The 21,284-nt window shown below is 27.0% G+C and overlaps 1 protein-coding gene across 15 annotated transcripts in view; it reads left to right on the top strand.

Annotated features, from left to right (window-relative positions):
• LOC117181543 (disks large 1 tumor suppressor protein) overlaps positions 1-21,284 on the top strand; it is a 1,257,521-nt gene that overhangs the window by 929,691 nt on the left and 306,546 nt on the right. Inside the window, exon 1 of one of the 15 annotated variants that reach the window (XM_033374358.1) lies at positions 6,344-7,263. The exons of the other annotated variants lie outside the window; for them this stretch is intronic. Within the exon in view, the coding sequence (XP_033230249.1) occupies positions 7,228-7,263 (36 nt within the window). The 5' untranslated portion in view covers positions 6,344-7,227. Of the gene's footprint in view, positions 1-6,343; positions 7,264-21,284 lie in introns of those variants that run through there. 15 annotated transcript variants of the gene reach the window in all.

Here is a 21,284-nt window from a genome sequence, read left to right as displayed (position 1 = left end):
TCTTAATTATAAATAATGTTTCATTTGAATCAATTAATTTTTGACAATTTGAAATTGAAACCCTCAAAGCCAAAGCTCACAAAATTGTAGAATTTTAAATTGTTATTGCATAAAAAGTTTCAATTTAACATTAAAATAGATTAGACAGAATTTTCAGAGGTCAAACGATAAATTTACGTTAATTTTTACCGTTCAAAATAAAAATTTTTTTTCATATAAATTTTGATTTTATAATATTATAATAATCTTAATTATATTCTTATAATCTTTTTTTATTGTTATATTATTTTCTTTATTTTATAAATAAAATATATTTTATATATTTTATTTTTTAATAATTATTATAAATTTTTATATATTTAAATTATAATGTTTAAAATTGAATTACTCTGCAACGTAGGATTTACAATAAAACGAATCAAAACTTTTTAATTGCCAAAGAATTGTGATATTGAAACTTTTTATACTTAAACAATAAACCCTTTAAAATTGTCAGCATTTGAAGTATAATTAAGTCGTTGAAATATTAAAAATTTTCAAATTAATAATCTATACTTTTCAAAGTTCAACCATTTCGATTTGGATTGCAAAATAAATTTTATGAAGCAAAAAATTGCAAATTCTGCATTTAGAATGAAAATGCGCAACTCGGCTTTTTTAATCTTTTTATTTTCAACACTTTATTTAGAATTATTATTTATTCTCAAATTCTTCCAATCAAATATTATTCAATTTTAAATGATTATTTTTTCAAATCTTTAAGTAAAAATCGGAAATTTTAAAATGTCACATTGAAAATTAAAAATTAAGCAAAAATAATCCAAAAAAAGATCGTTATAATTTTAATTTATTCAAATTGTACAATTTTAAGCATTTCAATTTGAAAATGTTGTGTGTGAGTTTAGTTTGAAATCAGCAATATTTTAAAACATTTGCAAATAATAAAATAATTCTATTCTTAATTTGAGAAATTATTGTCTTTGTTTTTCACACTTCCGAATTTATTGTGGAGACATTTAATTTCGAATTATTCAATTGCAAAAAAATCAGACAATTTTGTACGTTTGCAATTTAAATGCAGAAATTATTATTATTGAAATTGCCCTGATATTTAAAATATAACCACATTATGAAATTTCATATTAAAGCCTCTAAAAATTAAAAAAATTGAAACCAATATTTTTCGGATTCATTCAGTAACTATCATATCGCATACTGCCCAGTGATATTCAAACGGATTTACACATTTTCTAAATAAAAAATATGATTTCTGTGAAAAAATCAATGTAATTTTCACCTTTTAAAATTGAAGAATTCTATCTATTGTCCACCTTTAAATTATCATTTTTCTAGAAACTTTGAAAATCATATTCGTTGTGATTAAAAACTTCAAAAATTAATGCATTTTGACCGGAACCATGAGGAACGAAACAGTTCCCAAACTTTGCTTAAAAATTAAAGCATTCTCAAATTAGGATCTTAAAAATAATTCATTAAAAATATTTAATTTTCCAATTGTGGATCACGATTTTGAGTATTGAATCATTTTATTCCAAAGGGAAAATTCATTACTTGGAAATAAATTTAAAATATAGGAACTACAATTTGGGCAGTGTAAATTAATTAATTCGACGATTATTATTATTATTATTATTATTATTATTAATATAATTAAATAAAAGTATTTTGTGTCAAAAGTACCTAAATTCTATTTTTTATATTGAGATAAAATTGTGAATTTGTTTTTAATAGGAATTTTTCAAAATCTGTATCCGACTGATAGATCTATACTTGAATGAAAATTAGGATCGGTGGAAGTAATTTTTTGTTAAATTATTTTCGAAACTGTTGAGAACTTTGAAAGCTCTTCTAATCATAAAGTTGGAGAACAAGACGTCACTCTGTTATATATTTAACTTTTGGACCTTGCTTCTTTCTCTTAGAACTTATAGTGCCCCATCCTCTTACCCCTTTTCTCGTTATGACTACCCTCCCCCACATACAAAAAATCAACGATGGAAGTGTAAAACATCCGGTTTCGTTAACGTTTACGTTTTGCTAGCGTTTTCCCTTTAATAATACGGCGTCTGCTAAAAACGCCTGGTTAACGACGAGGCTATTTGCGATTCCAGAAAAAAATCCAGACCGTGACGAAGTGGTAATTTTGTTCGTTGGTAGAATATAAAATTTTACAAGGTAGATACTTGTCACGATGTTTAATCGTTTATCTATAAATGTGGCATTAAATTGTATGTTGCGTATTCTCTTCCGGCGTATTTTGCCGGATTTTAACTTTCTCTTCTGGAATAATTTTCTCTTCGGGCATATTTTTCTCTTCCGGTATATTTTTCTCTTCTGGTATATTTTTCTCTTCCGGCATATTTTTCAGTTCCGGAGAGAGGAGTAGTACTGAACCTTATTTTGTCAACTGGAAGAGCAGGGTTATATGCAGGAGGGCAAACAGTGATTTAAAAAAAAGGTAATTTTCTATTCCAGCATCCTTAAGCGCGAGTTCTGTTATCGCCCTTTTCAAGTTTTTTTTGTGGGGGAATTAGATATAGAGATAAAAAATAACGTTCATTTAAATCTTTTTCGGTTAAAAATTCAAATTTTTGAGTAAAAGTTCAACTATTTTTGTGAGAAGTCCTCTTTTTTATTTTAAAGTTCAGCTATGTAGTTGTTAAGGAAACTGTTTGGTTAAACATTATTTTTTTTATTCGTCTTTTTTATTCAAAAATTAAACTATTTTAATAAAGAATTCAACTTCTTGATTAAAAACGAACTTTTTTGATAAAATTTGATATTTTTTGTCCAAAATTTAACAGTTTGATTAAAAATTAAGTTTTTTGTTGAATATCCATATTTTATATTTAAAAATTCAATTTTTTTTTAGAAAATTCGTTTTTTTGTGTTGAAAATTCAACTATTTGGTTATATTCCAGCATCTGCTGTCGGAGACGAATTTTCAAACTGTTTGGAATAAATTTTAAACTATTTACAATTTTGTAGACTTCTACTGACAAAATATTTACGATGATGACAAAATATGCCGGAAGAGAAAATAGTTTTTAAAGCTGGAAGTTTTGTTTAATATATACCATATTTTTATTGATGAAATTGCATGAAAATAATTCACTGGGCTTATGTTTCATAATTTATTTCGAAGGTTCTTCTTTTTTCCTTAAAATTGAAGATATAATGTAACGTACGCAGGTGTTCGAATCCAAAAGGCTTGTTCAATTTTAAATTGCATCGGAAAGAACTATCAATTTTAAACTGGTCGATTCTCAAAGTAGAATGTTTTAAAATTTAAAAATATTTCCATTTACTAAGCTTTCTAGTCAGAAATTGTTATGTATTTTTTTGAACAAATTCATTTAAAATCATTTTTGTTTCGAAATTTGACAGTGTTCTTGAAAATTCATTTTTTTAGGTTGAAAATTTAATTGTTTTATTGTAAATTTAACCTTCTTGTTAAAAAAAATCATTTTCGGGTTTAAAACTGTGCATAATTATATTTTTAGTTATTCTTGTAGTAGAAAATTAAATTATTTGGTTCACAAGTGAATTATTTGGTTGAATATTTAACTTTTTCTTTGAATGTTTAACTATTTTGACATAAAATTCAACTGCTTAGTTGAATATTAAGTTTTTTGTTGAAAATTCATTTGTGTTTTAGAAAATTCTTCTTGTTGGCTCAAAAATTTAATTACTTTGGTAGACAAATTATTCTCCTTGGTTTATAATTGAATACCTTCTTTAAGTTTGTTTTATTTTTATTGAAAATTAATCCTTTTTCAACTGAAAATTTAATAATTACATTTTTGGTTAAAAATGTTTATTTCTTCGTTAAAAATTCGTCTTTTTCGTTTAACAATTATAATGTTTTTGTTGAAAATTTAAATATTAGATTGAAAGTTAACATTTTTGGGTAAAAATTCATATTATTGGGTTGGAAATTCAATTTTTTGGTCAAAAAATGCCGTTTAGGGTTGTAGATTCAACTATTTTGTTAGAAAATTCCATTTTTCTTAAAAATTAACGTTTTTATTGAACATTCATATTTTTGGTCCAATATTTCACCATTTGATTAAAAATTATGTTTGTTCAAACAAAATATTTTTGGGTTTCAGATTCAATTCTTATGCAGAAAATTGTTTTTTTTTTGTACACATGCAACTACATATTTTTTTGAAAATTCAATTTTTTTAAAACTCAACTACTTTTGTTGACATTTCCACTATTTGATTACAAATTGACTTCTTGTTAAAAATTCTTTTTTTTAATGTAAACATTAAACTGTTTTGTTCAAAAATCAATCTGTCTTTGTTAAGAATTCAGCTATTTGATTGAAAATTTCACAATTTGCCATCAAAGAAACAAAATTGCATCAAATTTTCTGGTTGAAAATTCAATATTATTGCAGAAATTTTTTATTTGGGTTATAAATTCCACTATTTTGTAGAAAATTTGGGTATTTTGTATTGAAAATATTTATCTTATTATTTATATTTTTGGATTGGAAATTAAACTTTATTATAGAACATTCGTATTTTTTCTTGAAATTTTAACAATGTCGAGAACATTTTTTTAATTTGGTGGAAAATGAAACTAGTATTTTGTCGAATTTTTTTGTAGAAAATTAAACTATTTGATAGAAAATTCACCTGTTTGGTTGAAAATTCAACTGTTTTCTTAAAAATTTGCCCTTTTGCGTTTAAAATTCAACTATGTAGTTGGAAATTAACTTTTCCATTTTATAAATTTATATTTTTGGCTTGCAAAATAAAATTTTTTTAGAAAATTTGTCTTTCTAACTAGAAAATTTAACACATTATTTTAAAATTCAACTATTCAGTTGAAAATTAACTTTTTGTTGAAAATTCATATTTTAAGTTAGAAAATTTAAAAATTTGTTTGAAATTTAAACTATTTGGCAGGAGATTAAACTGTTTCGTAGAAAATTTAACAGTTTTGTTAAAAATTTGTCTGGTTGGGTTAAAATTGAACTACGTAGTTAAAAATTAAATTTTTAATTTGTAACTTCATATTTTCGGATTGCAAATTTGATATATATTTTCGTCGAAAATGTGTATTCTTGACTCGAGAATTTAACAATTTTTTAGAAAATTCAACTGTTCAGTGAAAAATTACTTTAAAATTAAAAATTTTATTAATTTTTTTACGTTTGAAAAGCCGGTTGCAAATTCGTCTTTTTGGATTATAAAATCAACTATTTTAATAGGAAACTGAACAATTCGGCTCAAAATTACTTGTTTAAAAATTCATATTTTACGCTCGAAAATTAAAAAAATTTGGTTGAATGCCAACTGCTTTCTTGCAAATTTATATATTTGTGTGTAAAAAAAATGTGCCTAAAATTCTGAACGTTCAAATGAACGAAATATTTTTCCACAATTATATTTTATTCATAAATATTGTTTCAACTACAATAAAAAATGCACTATTAATTTTTTTTTATTAAATATATTATTTCCAATAGAAATTAATAAACATTTTAGCCATTTCCATTAGTTTGCAAAATCAGCAGTAAAAAAATTCGTTTATTTGAACGTTCAGAACTTCAAGCACATTGTAAAAAATACGTTTTTTGTTTTATTTGAAAATTCGTCTCTGTTGTCTGTCGATTCAACTGTTTTGTAGAAAATTTGCCTTTTTGGGTATAAACTCGAACTATGTAAATTAAAATTCAACTGTTTGATTGAAAATTATTATTTTTTTAGATTAAGAATGCTTCTGTTTTTGGTTAAAAATTCAACAATTTCGATTTTATATATTAGGAATGTAAAGCTTTTAAATTAAATTAAATATCGCGCCAATACAAAATTGTATGCTCCTACTTTCGTGAAAAGCCACCCTACTTTTCTTCAAGGTAACGAAATTGCACCAAATTTTCAGAACATCCCCTTTCTCTCCTTTATTTACCTCAGCGTAAACTCGTCCAGTTTCATTACTCGGAGACAATAAAAAACCCTTTTTGTGTGTAACTTAAGTCCGTCTCCAAAGTCAGCCACCCGTGTTAAGCGACCGCAAAGACAACGAGAATAAGTGAAAAGAAGGAAAATTACATTGAGCGCTGCACTCAATGGATGAGAATTCAGAAGGGGGCAGAGAGCGTGACACTTTCGACAAATTTTGCCGGTGACTGACCACGCGAATGCGGTCGGGATTATTTCAGCCGCGAACTCGTGTAACTCGGATCCAAGTATATTTTCATAGTTTGTCAGAAATAGCCCCCGACCAGTCTAATATTATAATAGCGATGACTCTCTCACGAAACGAGTAGTTCGTGCTTGTAGCGCGGGACGAAGCACACTCTGTCGCGTGCGGAATAAAATCCCACTCAAAATTCAATATTTCCTCGGGAAATTTTCAAAATAATTACCCAAATTTTTCCGAAGCTTGTATGAATAATAAGTTTCTTATTATTCTTATTTTCTCTCCAAAAAAGTGAAGAAAAGCGAATGTGTAGCTAGTTTTAATATTCTGACATTTAAACTTTTAATTAAAGTAAAATTAAATTAAGTTAAAAAAATTTTAACTTAATTAACATAAATGCATAGAAAATCAAAATCATTTGTAAGATTTGATTAAAAAACGGAAGTGTTTTTAGTGGTTGCGTAAGTTCTCCAGAAAAAGCTCATTAGTGTCTTCCTCGTGAAATTTAATCAGTGTTGAAAGATTTTCAATGCAATTTGAGATGCTAAACTGTCGTAATGTGTCGATTTAAAAAAGTGTTTCCGACATTGACCTTGAAGTGAGTACGTCAGTCAGACGAGTCTTCCGCGTTTTTCATCTAGTCGACGTAACAGGTAGCCTCGAGGCAGTCTGGGCAAAGCGCGGCCTTTTCTACTTAAAAAAGCTCAGATTTAAAATAAAACCCCTTTCTTCCGAAACAAAAGTTTCTAAATACTAAATTTAAATATAAACTAGACAAAAATCAAACTAGGACATTTCCCTGTTTAAAACGAACCCTTTTTCGATCTTTATTTACAAAATTGTATTACTCTGCCACATGGTCTCTGGAAAGCTTCCGAAATATTTCTTCAAAAAAAATTCAAATAATTCTTCTCAATAATCATTTTAAAGAAATCCGAGACTTGTCAAAATAAAAAGTGAATTTAAGCTGTAGCAATGTGGGAAATTACGTGTTAATTTGATTGGAATGAATGGATTACTGTGCGGGCATTGGACGGTAATTCGACAATGATTACGAGGATGGCGAATGGACCTCATAGAACGGTAAATCTAGATTATTAATTCGCAATTCCATATAGGGTGTATGGGTTTAACAATTGAAAATGGTTCATATAATGCACACTAACATTTCTGAGTGGCGATTCGTGGGACTTAGAAGTACACCCTGTATACAATAATATATTAGGGACGTGATGCGTGCTTTGCCCCCTCCCCTCCCCCTCCCCCCACTTTCCCCTCAACATCCTAAATTGCATATGCGTACTCGCACCCGTCACGCCCATCGGGATGTGCATAGCTCGAAATGCTATAATGGGAAACGCATACGTAACATTAGTGACTGCATACCTGAAGGCCTTTCACTGCCAATGCAATCTGATTTGCTTTTCATAGTACAGAATTTCAATTCCCTCGAATTTATATTTTTTGACATTTTTTGGACTAAAAAAGGAAAATTGAAAGGTTTATTCTCTTGAAATTGGGGGGGGGGGGGTGTATTGGTTCAAGTTTTTGAAGACTGTAGGATCACCGAAATTCGGTGCCTGTTTTATGAGGTGAATGGAGAGGGTTAGATTGATCGGAATTTGATGAACGTGGCACAAATATTTATTTTTGAATTCTTTTTTTTTCCCTTTTTTAAGAGAAATTTTTGTTTGTTTATTAAGTCCGAACTGAATTGATAGACCGCAATCAGAAAATACAACTATGTTTCGTTAATCATTTATTCTTTGAAAAGTCCACATTTATATTTTTGGTTCAGAATTCATCTTCTTTGTATTAAAGATAATTGGCTATTATTTATTAGTTTCTTTTTGTAGTTTGCGGAAAACATTTGAAGTTTGCATTTATTGTTGAAATTTTAGTTTGTAACAATTTGTTTTTACTTTAGTTTAAAAAGACAAATACAAGAAACTATTAAAGAACACAGAATTTTAATAAAATGCACAATTGTCCAAACGAGTGATAATAAAATTACGATAAGCAGAGTTTTTATTAAAAATTAAGAATAAATAATCATCAAATGGAATAATTATATCGAATTTTTTTAATTGGAATGAACAAGCAGTTTGGTAAATAAAAAAATAAATAAGGAGGAGAGTATAAATTTAAATAAAACAGAAACAGACCTAAAGGTTCCCTTGTGCAGATTCGTCTTTGTGATTTGAAAATTAATGTTGTTGTAAATTCACATTTTTGGGTTGAAAAGTAAACTTTTTTGTTGAAAATGCAACTATTTGGTAGGAATTTTTATTTTTTAATGTGATGCGAAAATTATTTTTGTTATCGAAAATTCAACTGTTTTGTAGATTTTGTTGTTGTTTGAAATTTAATAATTATGTTGAAAATAAAAATTTGTTTTATTAAGCATTCAATTATTTTTTTGTAAATTCGTCTTTTTGATTTGAAAATTAATGTTGTTGTAATTTCATATTTTTGGATTGAAAAATAAACCATGTTCAAGAAAATTTGTCTTTGTTTTGCTTGAAAAGAACTCTTATTTGTAAATGCATATTTTTGTGTTTAAAGGCCGACTTTTTTGTTGTAGAAAATTTATTTTTTGGCTTTAATATTTGACAATTTATTAGAAAATTTAACTACTTCGTTAAAAATTAAGTTTTTGTTTAAAATTCTCATTATTGTGTTAAAAATTCAATTGTTTTATAAAATTTATAAAATTTTGTTGTTGTTAAGCATTAAACTATTTTGCTGAAAATTCGTCTTTTTGATCCGAAAATAAATTTGGTTGTAAATTCATATTATTGTTTGAAAAATAAACTTTTTGTAGAAAATCGTTTTTTGTTGTTAAAAATTTAACAGTACGGTTGAAATTTAATTTTTTTCATGGTTAGGCATTCAAGTATTTTGTTGAAAATGTTCTCTTTTTGGGTTCAAGATTCAACTTCATTTGTTGCAAATTCTTTTTTTCTGGTTTAAAATTAAGTTTTTGGTTTAAATATGTAACCATGTACTTCAAATTTCGTCAAATTTTTACTTGAAAATGAATTATTTTGATGGAAAATAGATATTTTTTATTAAAAAATCTAACAATTTGGTTTAAAGTTGAATTTTTTGTTGAATATTTAAATTTTCGGGTTGAAAATTTAATTGTTTTATAAAAACTTTGTCTTTTGGGTTTAAACATTCATTTATTTTGGTTGACAATTGTAAATTGTGAAACGCTTGGATATTCAACTATTTTTTTACAAATTCATCTATTTGTCTGGAAGATTCATCAATTTGTCGGAAAATCAATTTTTTCGAAAATTAAAAAATTTGGTAGAAAATTTAACTGTTTGGTTGAAAATTAAACTATTTTGTTTGAAAATTGCCTTTTTCGATTCAAACTGTAACTACTTTCGTTGAAAATTCGTCATTTTTGGTTTAAAATGAACTATCTTGTTAAAAATTTAACAGTTTGGTTGAAAGGGTAATTTGTTGTTGAAAATTCATTTTTGGCTGCCAAATTCATTTTTTGGGGGCTAAGCATTCAGTTATTTTGGAAAAAATTCAACTGTTTTGTAGAAAACTTGTCTTCTGGAATCGAAAATTTAATAATTTGTTTAAAAGATTAACTATTTTGTTGGAAATCACTATGAAAAATAAACTTTTTCAGTTGAAAATTCAACTACTTGGTGGAGAGTTGAACTACTTTGTTAAAAATTATTGTGTTTGGTAGTTCAAGACTCATAATTTGAGTTCTAAATTTATGTCTTTGGTTGATGATTTATGCATTTGGTTGAATATTTATATTTTTTGAATTGATGATTGAACTATTCCATTTTTGGTTAAAAATGATCAGTATTCAACTTAAATTTAAATACTATCTAAAACTGAAACGTTCTTAATTGTAAATTTTATATTAAAAGCTTATAAAAATAAACAATTAAAAATTTTCAACATTGATAATAATTTCATCTGAAGTTCTTATAAGTAAGACCAGTTTTAATGAATGGCCATTGAATCTGAACAATTTTTCCTTCATTCTAATTTAATTTCGAATTTGTAAAATTTTCATTCTCTTCAATATTTCATTTTTCAATTTTAAAGATATATATTTTAAATAAAAAATTTGTTTATATTTTGGTAGACTTTTTTTAAACTACTCTCTTTTGGAAATATATTGTATTTTAAAAATCTTGTTCTTTTACTGTTACTTATTTATTTACAAGATTATTGCTTATTGTGTACTATTTTTAAAGTTCATAACTTTTATTTCAAAGAATTGTCTGTTTAAAGTTTGATTCCTAATTTCGTACTGATCATGGTCAATCAATAAATAATTAAATTTTGTTATTCTGTCCGAGGGAAAATATATATTTTTTAAATCCTATCTTTCTAATCATTTATTGATAGGGGTGATTTGCTTAAATTTTAATATTTCAAGATCAAGTATAATTCGGTTTTCGCCTTTTTCCGGAAAATTTGAGTTTTTCATGGAACTTATGGCTTGCTACAATATAATATGACGTAGGACATGGTCTCCAAAGAAGCTTCAGGGATGTGCTTGGAAAATTGTTTACGACAACAAAGGATAAGACGCTCTGGGATTCGACGTCCAATGGGAAGAAATCCGATGCGAAACGCCACTAGAAAACCTAATGAAGCTAGATTTTTCTTTTATTGAAACATTGTGATTGCAACTTTCTTGAAATGGAAGACGTGCTTTCATTAAAGTATAGATTTATAAATCAGATATAGATTTATAAAATGCTTATCTAAATCAAATGTAGCCTATTGCTTTCTTCACTTCAATCCAAAACAAATTTAAAATTTTATCTAGATGTATAAGACACTTTGGATTTAAAAAACTTTTGAATAAATAAAATTATTTTTAACAAAGTTAAAGAATTGACAACCAGATTTAGAAAATCCTGATCCAAGTCAAATTTAACCTAATGCTTTCTTCACTTCAATGAAAAAAATTACAATTTCGTCTCCATACTTAAAAATAGAGTTAGGCACTTTTGACATCAGAAAGATAGATGAAATTAAGTTATTTTAAAATTATATTACAGATTTGATAGCCCGCAATGCTCTAAAAATAGGAGAAACCAAGAAAGATGAATAAAAAAAAACAGTTCCATTTACAAACAAATAGATCAATTTTCATGCAACAGGAACTAATTTTGAGCCAAGGAATTAAATTTCCAGCCAAAAAAGATTTTCTTATTAAGAAACAAGAAGAATTTGACCAAAAATCGTTGAATTTTAAAGGCAGAAAGGCGAGTTTTCTACAAAACAGTTAATTTTCAATTCCAAAATATTAATTGTTATGAAAAAAGTTTATTTTGAACCAAATACTTAAAATTTGAAATAAATAGTTAAATTTCCAATGAAGTAGTTAAATTTCTGACCAAAAAAGATTTCTGATTCAAGAAAGAAAATAACTTACCCAAATCGTTGAATTCCCAACCCAAAAAGATAAATTTTCTATAAAACTGTTAAATTTGCAACCCTAAAAAAGTTGATTTTCAGGAGAACATTTGAGTTTAAACAAAAAATAGTTTCATTTTCAAGCTAAAAAGACGACGTTATTAGAAAACATTTTAAGGAAACAGAAAACAAATTTTTATTTCAATGTTTTCAATCTCAATTTATGAGTTTAGTACAAAAAACTTAATTTTTAACTAAACAAGCCAAAAGACAAGTTTTATAGAAAAAATTATATTTCCATTAAAATAGTTACATGCTTAACCAAAACAGGTTAATGTTTAACCAAATAGATGAATTTTCAACAAAGACGACTTTCAAATTTCAGTCAACTATTTCAAATTTCAGTAAAAAAATGGGGCCTTTTCAACAAAGTAGTTTAATCATCAACAAAAATAGATTCTTTTGCCAACCGAAAATAGGAGTTTTATAGAAATAAACAAATGTTGAATAAAATAGCTTAATTTATAATTGCAATGATATCAATTGTTTCTGCCGAAATAAAAAACATTACTTTTTTATAATTAAATTTTTTCTTACTAAAATCCTTATAAAAATTCAACTATTTTTTAAGCATTGGTAAGAGGTAAAAGTAAGTAAAAATTCAAATGCAAAAAAGATTGTTAAAGAAATATTTTTTGTAGGTTAAAAATTTTTTTATTATAAATAATGTTTCTTGTTTGAAATGGCATCATCAATAATATTATTTTTATTTTTAAAATCTCAGAAAATCTATTTTTTTCAGTGATCTGATCTTTAGAACGAAAACTACCTTAAAAAGAAGTACCTGTCAACGAAAAAAATTTTTTTATTAGTTTCTAAAAATTCAGTTTGTATTTAAGAACAAAAAACGAGAAAAGTGGAAAGTTTCTTGAAAAAAGGGGGGAAATGAGGAATTAAAAAAAAGTCAAAAAAGTTTCGTAGTCTATTACAGTCCTCAATTATTTGTTTTAAAATTCCCCCTTCCCAACTGTATCTACATTTCTCTATTCCCTCTCCTATCAGTTGACACTTCGGCCCTCCTGCTCTTCTCCTTCACTTCCCCCTGTCCACAATTCCCCAGCTAACTTCCTTTTTCCCTGCTCTCCTTTTCCAGCTGTCACTTCCCCTCCCATACTCACCCTTACTTCTATTCGTTTTCTTTACTTACCCGACCCTCATTTCTCATTATTTTACCTCACTTTCCCTACTCGCCACTCATTTTCCCGCACTTTTTCTACTTGCCCCCTTCTCTCACTTCCCTAATTTCACACCCCCTACTATTATTTTTTTTTACCCCTTTCGCTTCACCAACTTCCCTCCCTCATTTCACTAACTTCCACTCCCTCATTTCATTGTCTTCCGCTACCATATTTCCCCTCACTTCCCCTTTCTACCCATATTCCCTCTTATTTTACATAATTTTTTCCTACTTTCACTCTCCTTATTTGACAATTTTCTGCTTCCTCATTTTCCCTCACTTCTCTTACACACCCTTACTCTCATTTGCTCTACGCCTCACTTCTCCTCGCTTCCCCTATTTCCTTTCATTTTAGACCATTTTTCCTACTTCCTCTCTCATACTTTTGTCTTGCTTCACCCACTTCCTCTCCACTCATTTCCCGTACTCCCCCTTCTATCATTTACTGAATTTCACACTTCCCCTCCTTCGTTTCCCTTAATTCCCCTTCCCTAATTTGCCCTCACTTCTTCTCCGATAATTTAAGCTTACTTCCCCTCCTATTATTTTTTTTCCTTTCCTTTCCTTCCTTGGAAAAAGAACCCTAAAAATTGAAAATAGGGGAAAGAGCTTAAAGTACGAAATTGTTTAACTTAATAAATTAGAAGTGACTGCTAAAATGAAAATAGGGATAATTTTCTAAAAGGGTTGTGGTGTTAGCTCTTTGTATAGATTAATTATAAAGGGGAAAGTTAATGCCTCCTGAGAATTTCAACAATGTAATTATACATGAAGTTATTAAGGGAACTTGGACCTCCAAACAACCACCTCAAACTAAGGTTGAAGGACTAATCTGCTTGTTAGGGAACTCCAAATCAATTAACTATAAACCACGCCTTCACAAAATAGGACAACTGCTCCCTTGTGCAATTCGGCTTGTCTGTGTGGAATTTCAATTTTATGGTCATCTGAATTTCAACCAAAATTGCATAATAATCACTTTGGAGCCAGTTATAATCCCGTTTGAATTTTGATAATCAAATTCATTTTAATTCTGGTATTTATGATTGAAAAGGATCCAGTTGGCAGTTGGAAATTGGAATTAGAATGCAGTTATGGAAAATTTTGATTTTTACAGACTTCCCACTTCTTCTTCTATTCCCCTTTACCTCTTCCAAAAAATTCTTCTTTGTTCGTATTTTTTCAAGAAATTTCCTTATTTTGCACTTTTTTCATTTTTTGTTTAGACGAACTGAAGTATTAAAAGCCAATAACAAAATGCAAATATTTTTGTTTAAATTTTAATTTTTTGTTTGAAAAGTTTACTAGTACATTTTTGGCACCTAATTAATCTCTTTTGGTAAAAGATGATACTTTTTGGTTAAAAATTTAATTATTTTGTTGAAAATTCAACAAGTTGTTACAAAAACCTTTTTAGGTGGAAAATTGTACTGCTTTGTTAACCATTCGTCTTTTTGGATAGTTAAATTGTCCATTTGGATTGAAAATTCATCTTTTGGGGAAAAAGTAATCTTTTTTGGTTAAAAATTCATTTTTGCTAGTAGCAAATAAACCGGTTTGTTAGAAATTCAATTGCCTTCTAAAAAATTCGTCTTTTTCGAGCTTGCAAATTGATCAATTGGGTTAAAAATTTAACCATTTTTGATTGAAGTATAATCTATTTTATTTGAAAATAAGACCATAGAGTTAGAAATTCAGCAACTTGGTTAAGACGGCGAATATTATGTTGAAAATTTAACTACTTTTTTAAAAATTCAATTCTTTTAATAAAAAATCTTCTTTTTGGTCAAAAATTAGACTGTTCAGTAAACATTCGTCTTTTTGTACAATAAATTCATCTTTTTGGTAGAATTATATTCTTGTTTGGATGAAAATTAACTTTTTTCTAGAAATCTGAAATGTTTTTTACTAAATTTTTCTCTTTTTGGACCAAAAATTTGTTCTGTTAAATTGAAAAAACATCTTTTTTATAAAAAAGTGACCTTTCTTAGTTAAAAATTAATTTTTCTTATAGATAATTCATCTTTTGGTATTTCAAAATCTACCATTATAATTTTGATTAAAAATCAGTATTATTCGTTTAAAAATTTAATTATTTTTCTGAAAAATGAACAATTTTCTTAAAGATCATCCTCTTTGGTTGAAAATTCAAGTGTTTGGTTGAGAATTCCTCAAATATTTAAAACTTTTGTAGATAATTGAACTATTTTGGTATAACATTCAACTATTTTGTTACAAATTATCTTTTTGGTTGAAAATTCCTATTTTTTGGTTTGAAATTCGACAAATTGGTTTATTTTTATTTTTTTATTGGAAAATCTTTCTTGGCTTAATATTCATCCATTTTGTTAAAAATGAAATTTTTGTTAAATTCATATTTTTGGTTTGAAAATTCAACTGTTCTATAAAAAACTGATCTTTTTGGTTTGAAAATTTAACAGTTTGGTAGAAAATTACAATATGTCGTTGAAAATCAACTTTTTTGTTGAAAACTCATTTTTGTAGGCTGAAAATTCAACTATTTTATAAAAAAAAATAATATTTTTGGCTTGAAGATTAAACAATTTGGGTGCGCATGCAACTATATTGTAGATAAGTTGTTATTTGGCTTGAAAATTTAACAGTTTGGTAGAAAATTACAATATTTGGTTGAAAATGGACTTTTTTGTTAAAAATTCGTTTTTTGGTTTGAAAATTTCCATTATTTTGTAAAAAATTCATATTTTTGGCTTGAAAATTAAACAATATGGTGGAAAGTTCAATTATATTGTAGGCAAATTATTATTTGGCTTAAAAATTTAACAGTTTGGTAGAAAATTACAATATTTGGTTCAAAATGGACTTTTTTGTTAAAAATTCGTTTTTGGGTTTGAAAATTCAACTATTTTCTAAAAAATTCATATTTTTGGCTTGAAATTTAAACAATTTGTTGCAAAGTTCAATTATATTCTAGAAAAATATGTTTTTTTGTTTTGATTAAAATTTGAATTTTTTGTTAAAATTCATATTTCTGGTTTGTGGTTGAAAATTCAACTGGTTTAGAGAAAAATTTTGTTTTTGGTTAAACTCAATTGTTTCTTTATTTATGATTGAAATTATTTTTTGGTTGAGAGTTGAACTATTTTGTTAAAAGTTCATTTTTTTAAGATTCCTCATTTTGGCTACAAATTCGTTAAAAGAAAATGTTTAACTTAAAATTAAAAATTTTAAATTGAATTTAATATAGTACCTACATTATTTATATTTAAAAAAAAATTTGTTCCCTATTATGCCCATATTTTAGAGAAAAATCACCGTATTCCCCCTGTTTTGGGAGCTTTTTCGATTCTGAAGTCTGATTTCATGAAAGTCGTTCCTCAATCTCAAAACTTGTCTCGACAAAATGGGATAGCAAGAGGCATAAAGTGGCGCCAGGGATTACTGTTCACAAATCTAAAATGTTGTTCGAGCGGAACTTAAGTAAGGCGGATTTCGAATCTAGCTAAAGCAGATTCAACTTGGATAATTTCCAGTCGTTGAATTTCCATTGTTATCAAGAAATCAATCACTTGCCCTATAGAAACCTCTTTTTCAATCTTTATACAAAAATACATTAAATCAAGACAACAAATATCTGAGATTTTTGCAGAATCAAGGAAAAGTCACAGAATTTGATTGGTCACGGAAAGTGACCCATAATTTCAAGAAATTTCTAAGGATTTTAAAGATTTTAGAGTATTTGAAAGATCTTACAATATTTAAAAATAATCAAAGAAATTCACGAGAGATTAAAAAGGTTTCAAGGCACCTATACAAAGATTTAAAATATTTTGGGGGATTTCAAAACATGCAAAATGTTAATAAATTTTCCAAGATTTAATGAAATATCAACAGATTTCATGCAAGTTCACGGGATTTCTTAGGATCTAAAAGATTTTTAAACATTTTTAGTTATTGCCAAAGATTTAAAAAATTAAAAAGGTTTTAAAATATTTCGAAAGATTTTAAAAGAAATTTGGAAAGAATTTAATAATTTTTAGGAATTTCAAAGAATTTTGCAGATTTTCCGGTCTGTCTAACGTTTTCAAGGAATTTTCAAGAGTTTAAAAAAGTTTCAAGGGGTTTCAAAATATTTGAAATATTTTAAAGGATTTCAAAAGATTCGAAAAAATCTTGAATAGATTTCAGTAATTTGTGTTATTCGAAATGATTTTAAATATAGTAGAATTATTTTTAACATCCAAGGAATTTCCAAGAGCTTTACCAAGTTTTAAGGGATTTAAAACGATTTCAAGCAATTTAGAAATGTTTCAAAGGATTTTCAATACTCAAGGGATTTAGAAGGATTTTATTTTATATAAGGCATTTAAAAATGTTCATGGGGTTTCTAAATTCCGGGGATTCCAATGATTTCTGATTTCAAGGGATCTTAAAGCATTTTACAGATATTTAAAAAAATCAAAGGAATTTTGAAGACTGTAAAAAAATGTAAAAGGATTTCATGTGGTTGAAGTTCTGAACGATCAAATGAACGTATTTTTCACTGATGACTTTGCAAAGCAGTAAAAGTGCTAAAATGTTTGTTAATTTATATCGGAAATGATTTATTATTGAAAAAGAATTATAATGCATAATTTAAATTTCAGTTGGAACAATATTTATGGGCAAAATAAAAATATGGAGAAATATTTCGGTCATTTGAACGTTCAGAACTTCAGGTACATAAGTATTTCAAAAGATTTTATAGGATTTAAATTATCTTAGAGTATTTTAAATATATTTCTATAATTTAAAGTGATAATAAATAATTTTAAAGATTTTAGCTTATTTAAAAGAATTCTAGGGAATTTTCAAGAGCTTCAAAAAATTCCAAGGAAGTAAAAATTGATTTTAGTAATTTAATGGGATATTAAAGGACTTGAAGTATATTATGGTATTTTAAATTACTCAAAGACATTTTTAAAAATTTGAAAGAGTTTCTAAGAATTAAAAAAATTTTGATATATTTTAGGGGGAATTTTTAGATTCCAAGTAATTTTTAATTGATTACAAAGCTTTAAAGGGATTCCAAAGGATTTGAAATATTTTAGGGTTATTTAAAATATTCTGATGGTTGCAAAAAATGATCGAATTTGGGAAGATATGGAACGACTTTACAAAACCTATAAGGTTTTAAAATATTTCCAATTATTTATAGGAGTTTTAATCAATTTTTAAAGATTTGAAGAGTTTATAATATTTTTTGCAATTTATTTAAATTCATTCGGAATTAACCCTACATTCGTATTAACTGTTTCTGAATTCTTTTGACTTCCCTAAAATTTTGCGAATTCACATAAATTCTTCCAAATTTACTCAATGCAATGGATTTTAAAATATTTTATTATAGTTTTTTCTTAAATTTATCCTTATGTCAAACTTACTGAAATCAATTAATTTTTTCATATTTTGAATTCTTTTAAGTCACTTCATTTTTCTGGAATTCTTACAAATTGCATCGAGCTCTATTGGATTCTTTTTAATTCAAAAGAACTTTCACGGTTGAAATGTGTTACTTTTTCACTTTTTTCAGCTAAATTAGGCTGCAGTAGCCCTCCGAATAATAAATAGAACATGTTAAATTTCTTTTTTATACTCATAAAAGATTCTGTATTAAAAATTCTACTAAATTAGAATTCGAGTGTTTAAATATTAATGGTCAGGAAAGATGAAGCATTAGTCAAAGAAAAGTTAGAGAATTCTGAAAATACTTGCAGCGGGAAAATGTTTTATATCAAACAAATTTTTTCTTTGATATAGGGTCAAGTACATGTTCGATTGATTGAAAAAATATTTGTTTGATTAAAACACACCATTGTTGAGTTAAAACAAATTATTTGAATCAAACAAATTCTGTCTTTGATATAGGGTTAAACAAAGATTGAATTTAATTTAAACAAAATTTTGTTGTTGAACCATTTAAATTTAAATATTGGTAAAGTCTGAATTTGTAACCAAAACATTGACTAGTTATCGCTTTATTTTAAATATTTGTTTAGCCTCTAAATCTGTAAAGATTAGAGTTTATAAGGGTGGAAAATGAAGATTGCAACACCCCAAGATTATATTCTATTTAATATTCGCCCTAGAAGTTAACTGTACGCGAGTTAACTATATGAAAGGGGTTGCAGAAGGTGTTTTCCTTTTGGTATATGGTAGCCCAGTCGTGAATTTATTAATCTCGTAGATAGAAGGTAGGCTACGTGAAAATTTACTACCTCGTAAATGTGTAATTAAATCCAAACGCTTTCAAAGGGTCTCAAAACGAGTATCCCCTCCTTTATTAATAGTGATTTACTCCCTTGGGTAAGAATTTCTAGGATTTGTTCCTCCTGTACTTTATGAAATTCAGAAATTTTGAGATCTGCAAATGAAGTTTCAATAAAAGTGCTCTAAACTTTCAATTACTCTTTTATTTCAGCAATTCGTTTTTATATTTTGACTCAAGAAACGAAGTTAGGTTTTATAGAGATTTTCCTCGAGGGACCATATTAGTTACCAATTTGCTCTCGAGAGTTTAAGGATTTTGCAATTTGTGCGATTCAATCTAAACGTCTTAAGAGGGGCTTAAAACGAGTATCGCATCCTTTATTAATAGGATTGTTTTTGAAATTTTAGATTTTAGAAATTTTATACTCCCTTCCTCTTATTGTAAGGATTCATAAGATATTTGTAAGATTTTTAAAGATTTTACATTTTTTACTCAAAATATCGATCATTTTCACTGTGAAAAATATTTCGAAAGATTTGAAAAATTTCACGTGATTTAAAAATATTTCAACTCATTTCAGGAGACTTGAAGGTATTTTATACGACTACAAAATATTTCAAAGAATCACAAAATTTGGAGGGAATTTAAAGAGATTTCTAAAGCTTTTCAGCGATGTTATGAGATTTTGAGGGATTTAAAGACATACAGAATAAGAATGTCCTCAGTTTACTCGGATTTTAAGAAATTTTAAGGAATTGAGAACAATTTCCCCAGATAACGAATGATTTTAAGGGATTTCTAAGATTTCACGACATTTCAATTATTTTCCCAGATTTAAAAGGATTTTAACGGATTTCAAAAAATTTCAAAAAATTCCAAAGAATCCCCAGATTTTTAGAGGATTTTGTATGATTTCAAAAGATTTGAAAAATTGCCAGTAATTTGAAGAGGCTTAAAAGGATTTGAAGGGATTTCAAGAAATAGTAAAGTATTTTTACGAACTTTCCAGGATATGAGGGGATTTTAATGAAATTTCGATAATTTAAAGGGTTTCGTAATATTTCAAGAGAATTAAAAAGATATTAAAGATTACCAGTGATTTGAAAGGGTTACAGGGAATTTTCTGGCATTTCAAATATCTACAAAGTTTTTCCAAAAATTACAAAATTTTAATCCAATTTAACGATTTTTCGAATGTTTAGATACCGAAGAATTTCGATAGATTTTGAGGGATTTCAAGAAATTTTAAGGAATTAAGAAATATTTTTCTCAAATTACGAAGGATTTTAAAAGAATGTTAAGGTGTATTAATAAATTTTAAAGGATTCTAAGATACTTCGAATTATTTCAAAAGAATTCAAAGTTTTAAAAAATTATTTGAGGAGATAGAGAAGTATTTTCACGCATTTTCAAGGATATTAGAGGATTTAGAACATTTGAAGGAATTTTATAAGATTTTAAAAGATTTTCAGAGATTTTAAATATTTTCAAACATTTCAAAGGATTTTAAGAGATTTTAACGGATTTCAAGAAGTTGAAAGATGTTCCGAGGATTTCAAGGGATTTTAAGGGGGTTCAAAGGATTTGAAGATATTTTAGAATAATCCAAAGTCTGTTCACAGATTTTAGAGTATTTCGTAACATTTCAAAAGATTTCAAAGAATTTCAAAAGATATAAAAGATTATTAGAGGTTTGAAATTATTTCGAGGGATATTAAGGTATTATGAAGAATTCTGAATTATTTCAAAAGAATTTAAGAGTTTTCACAGGATTTCAAATATATCCACAGATTTAAGAAGATTTCTTAAGATTTAAAAGATTTCAATAGGTTTCAAAAGATTTAAAAGATTTTCAGTGATTTGAAAGGATTTCAAGTGATTTTAATGCATTTCAAACATATAAAAAAATTTGGTACAGAATTTAATGAAATTTCGAAAGCTTTTTAGGAATTTCGCGAGATTCCGAGGGGATTAAAAACAATTTCAATGGATTAAAATAGTTTCAGAGTACACCAAACTCTCGCTTTAAGTCACGAGTTGAGGATTGCCTTCAAATAGCCTTGGACTGATTTAGGGGGATCGAAACATAAATATTGTGGGCCGCCTGACTCGTTTCCAATTGTTACGTAGAAATGATTATAGACGCGAAAACAGGATACTTAAACGATTAGTTAAAGAAAGTAAAGATATAATTAGAGCAGAAGAAGAGATAAAAATACAAAACGA

Source organism: Belonocnema kinseyi, chromosome 10 (assembly GCF_010883055.1).
Source record: "Belonocnema kinseyi isolate 2016_QV_RU_SX_M_011 chromosome 10, B_treatae_v1, whole genome shotgun sequence".
Lineage (NCBI taxonomy): Eukaryota > Metazoa > Arthropoda > Insecta > Hymenoptera > Cynipidae > Belonocnema > Belonocnema kinseyi.
The sequence above is the reverse complement of the archived record's forward strand: the minus strand, read 5'-3'. Positions and strand labels throughout refer to the sequence as shown.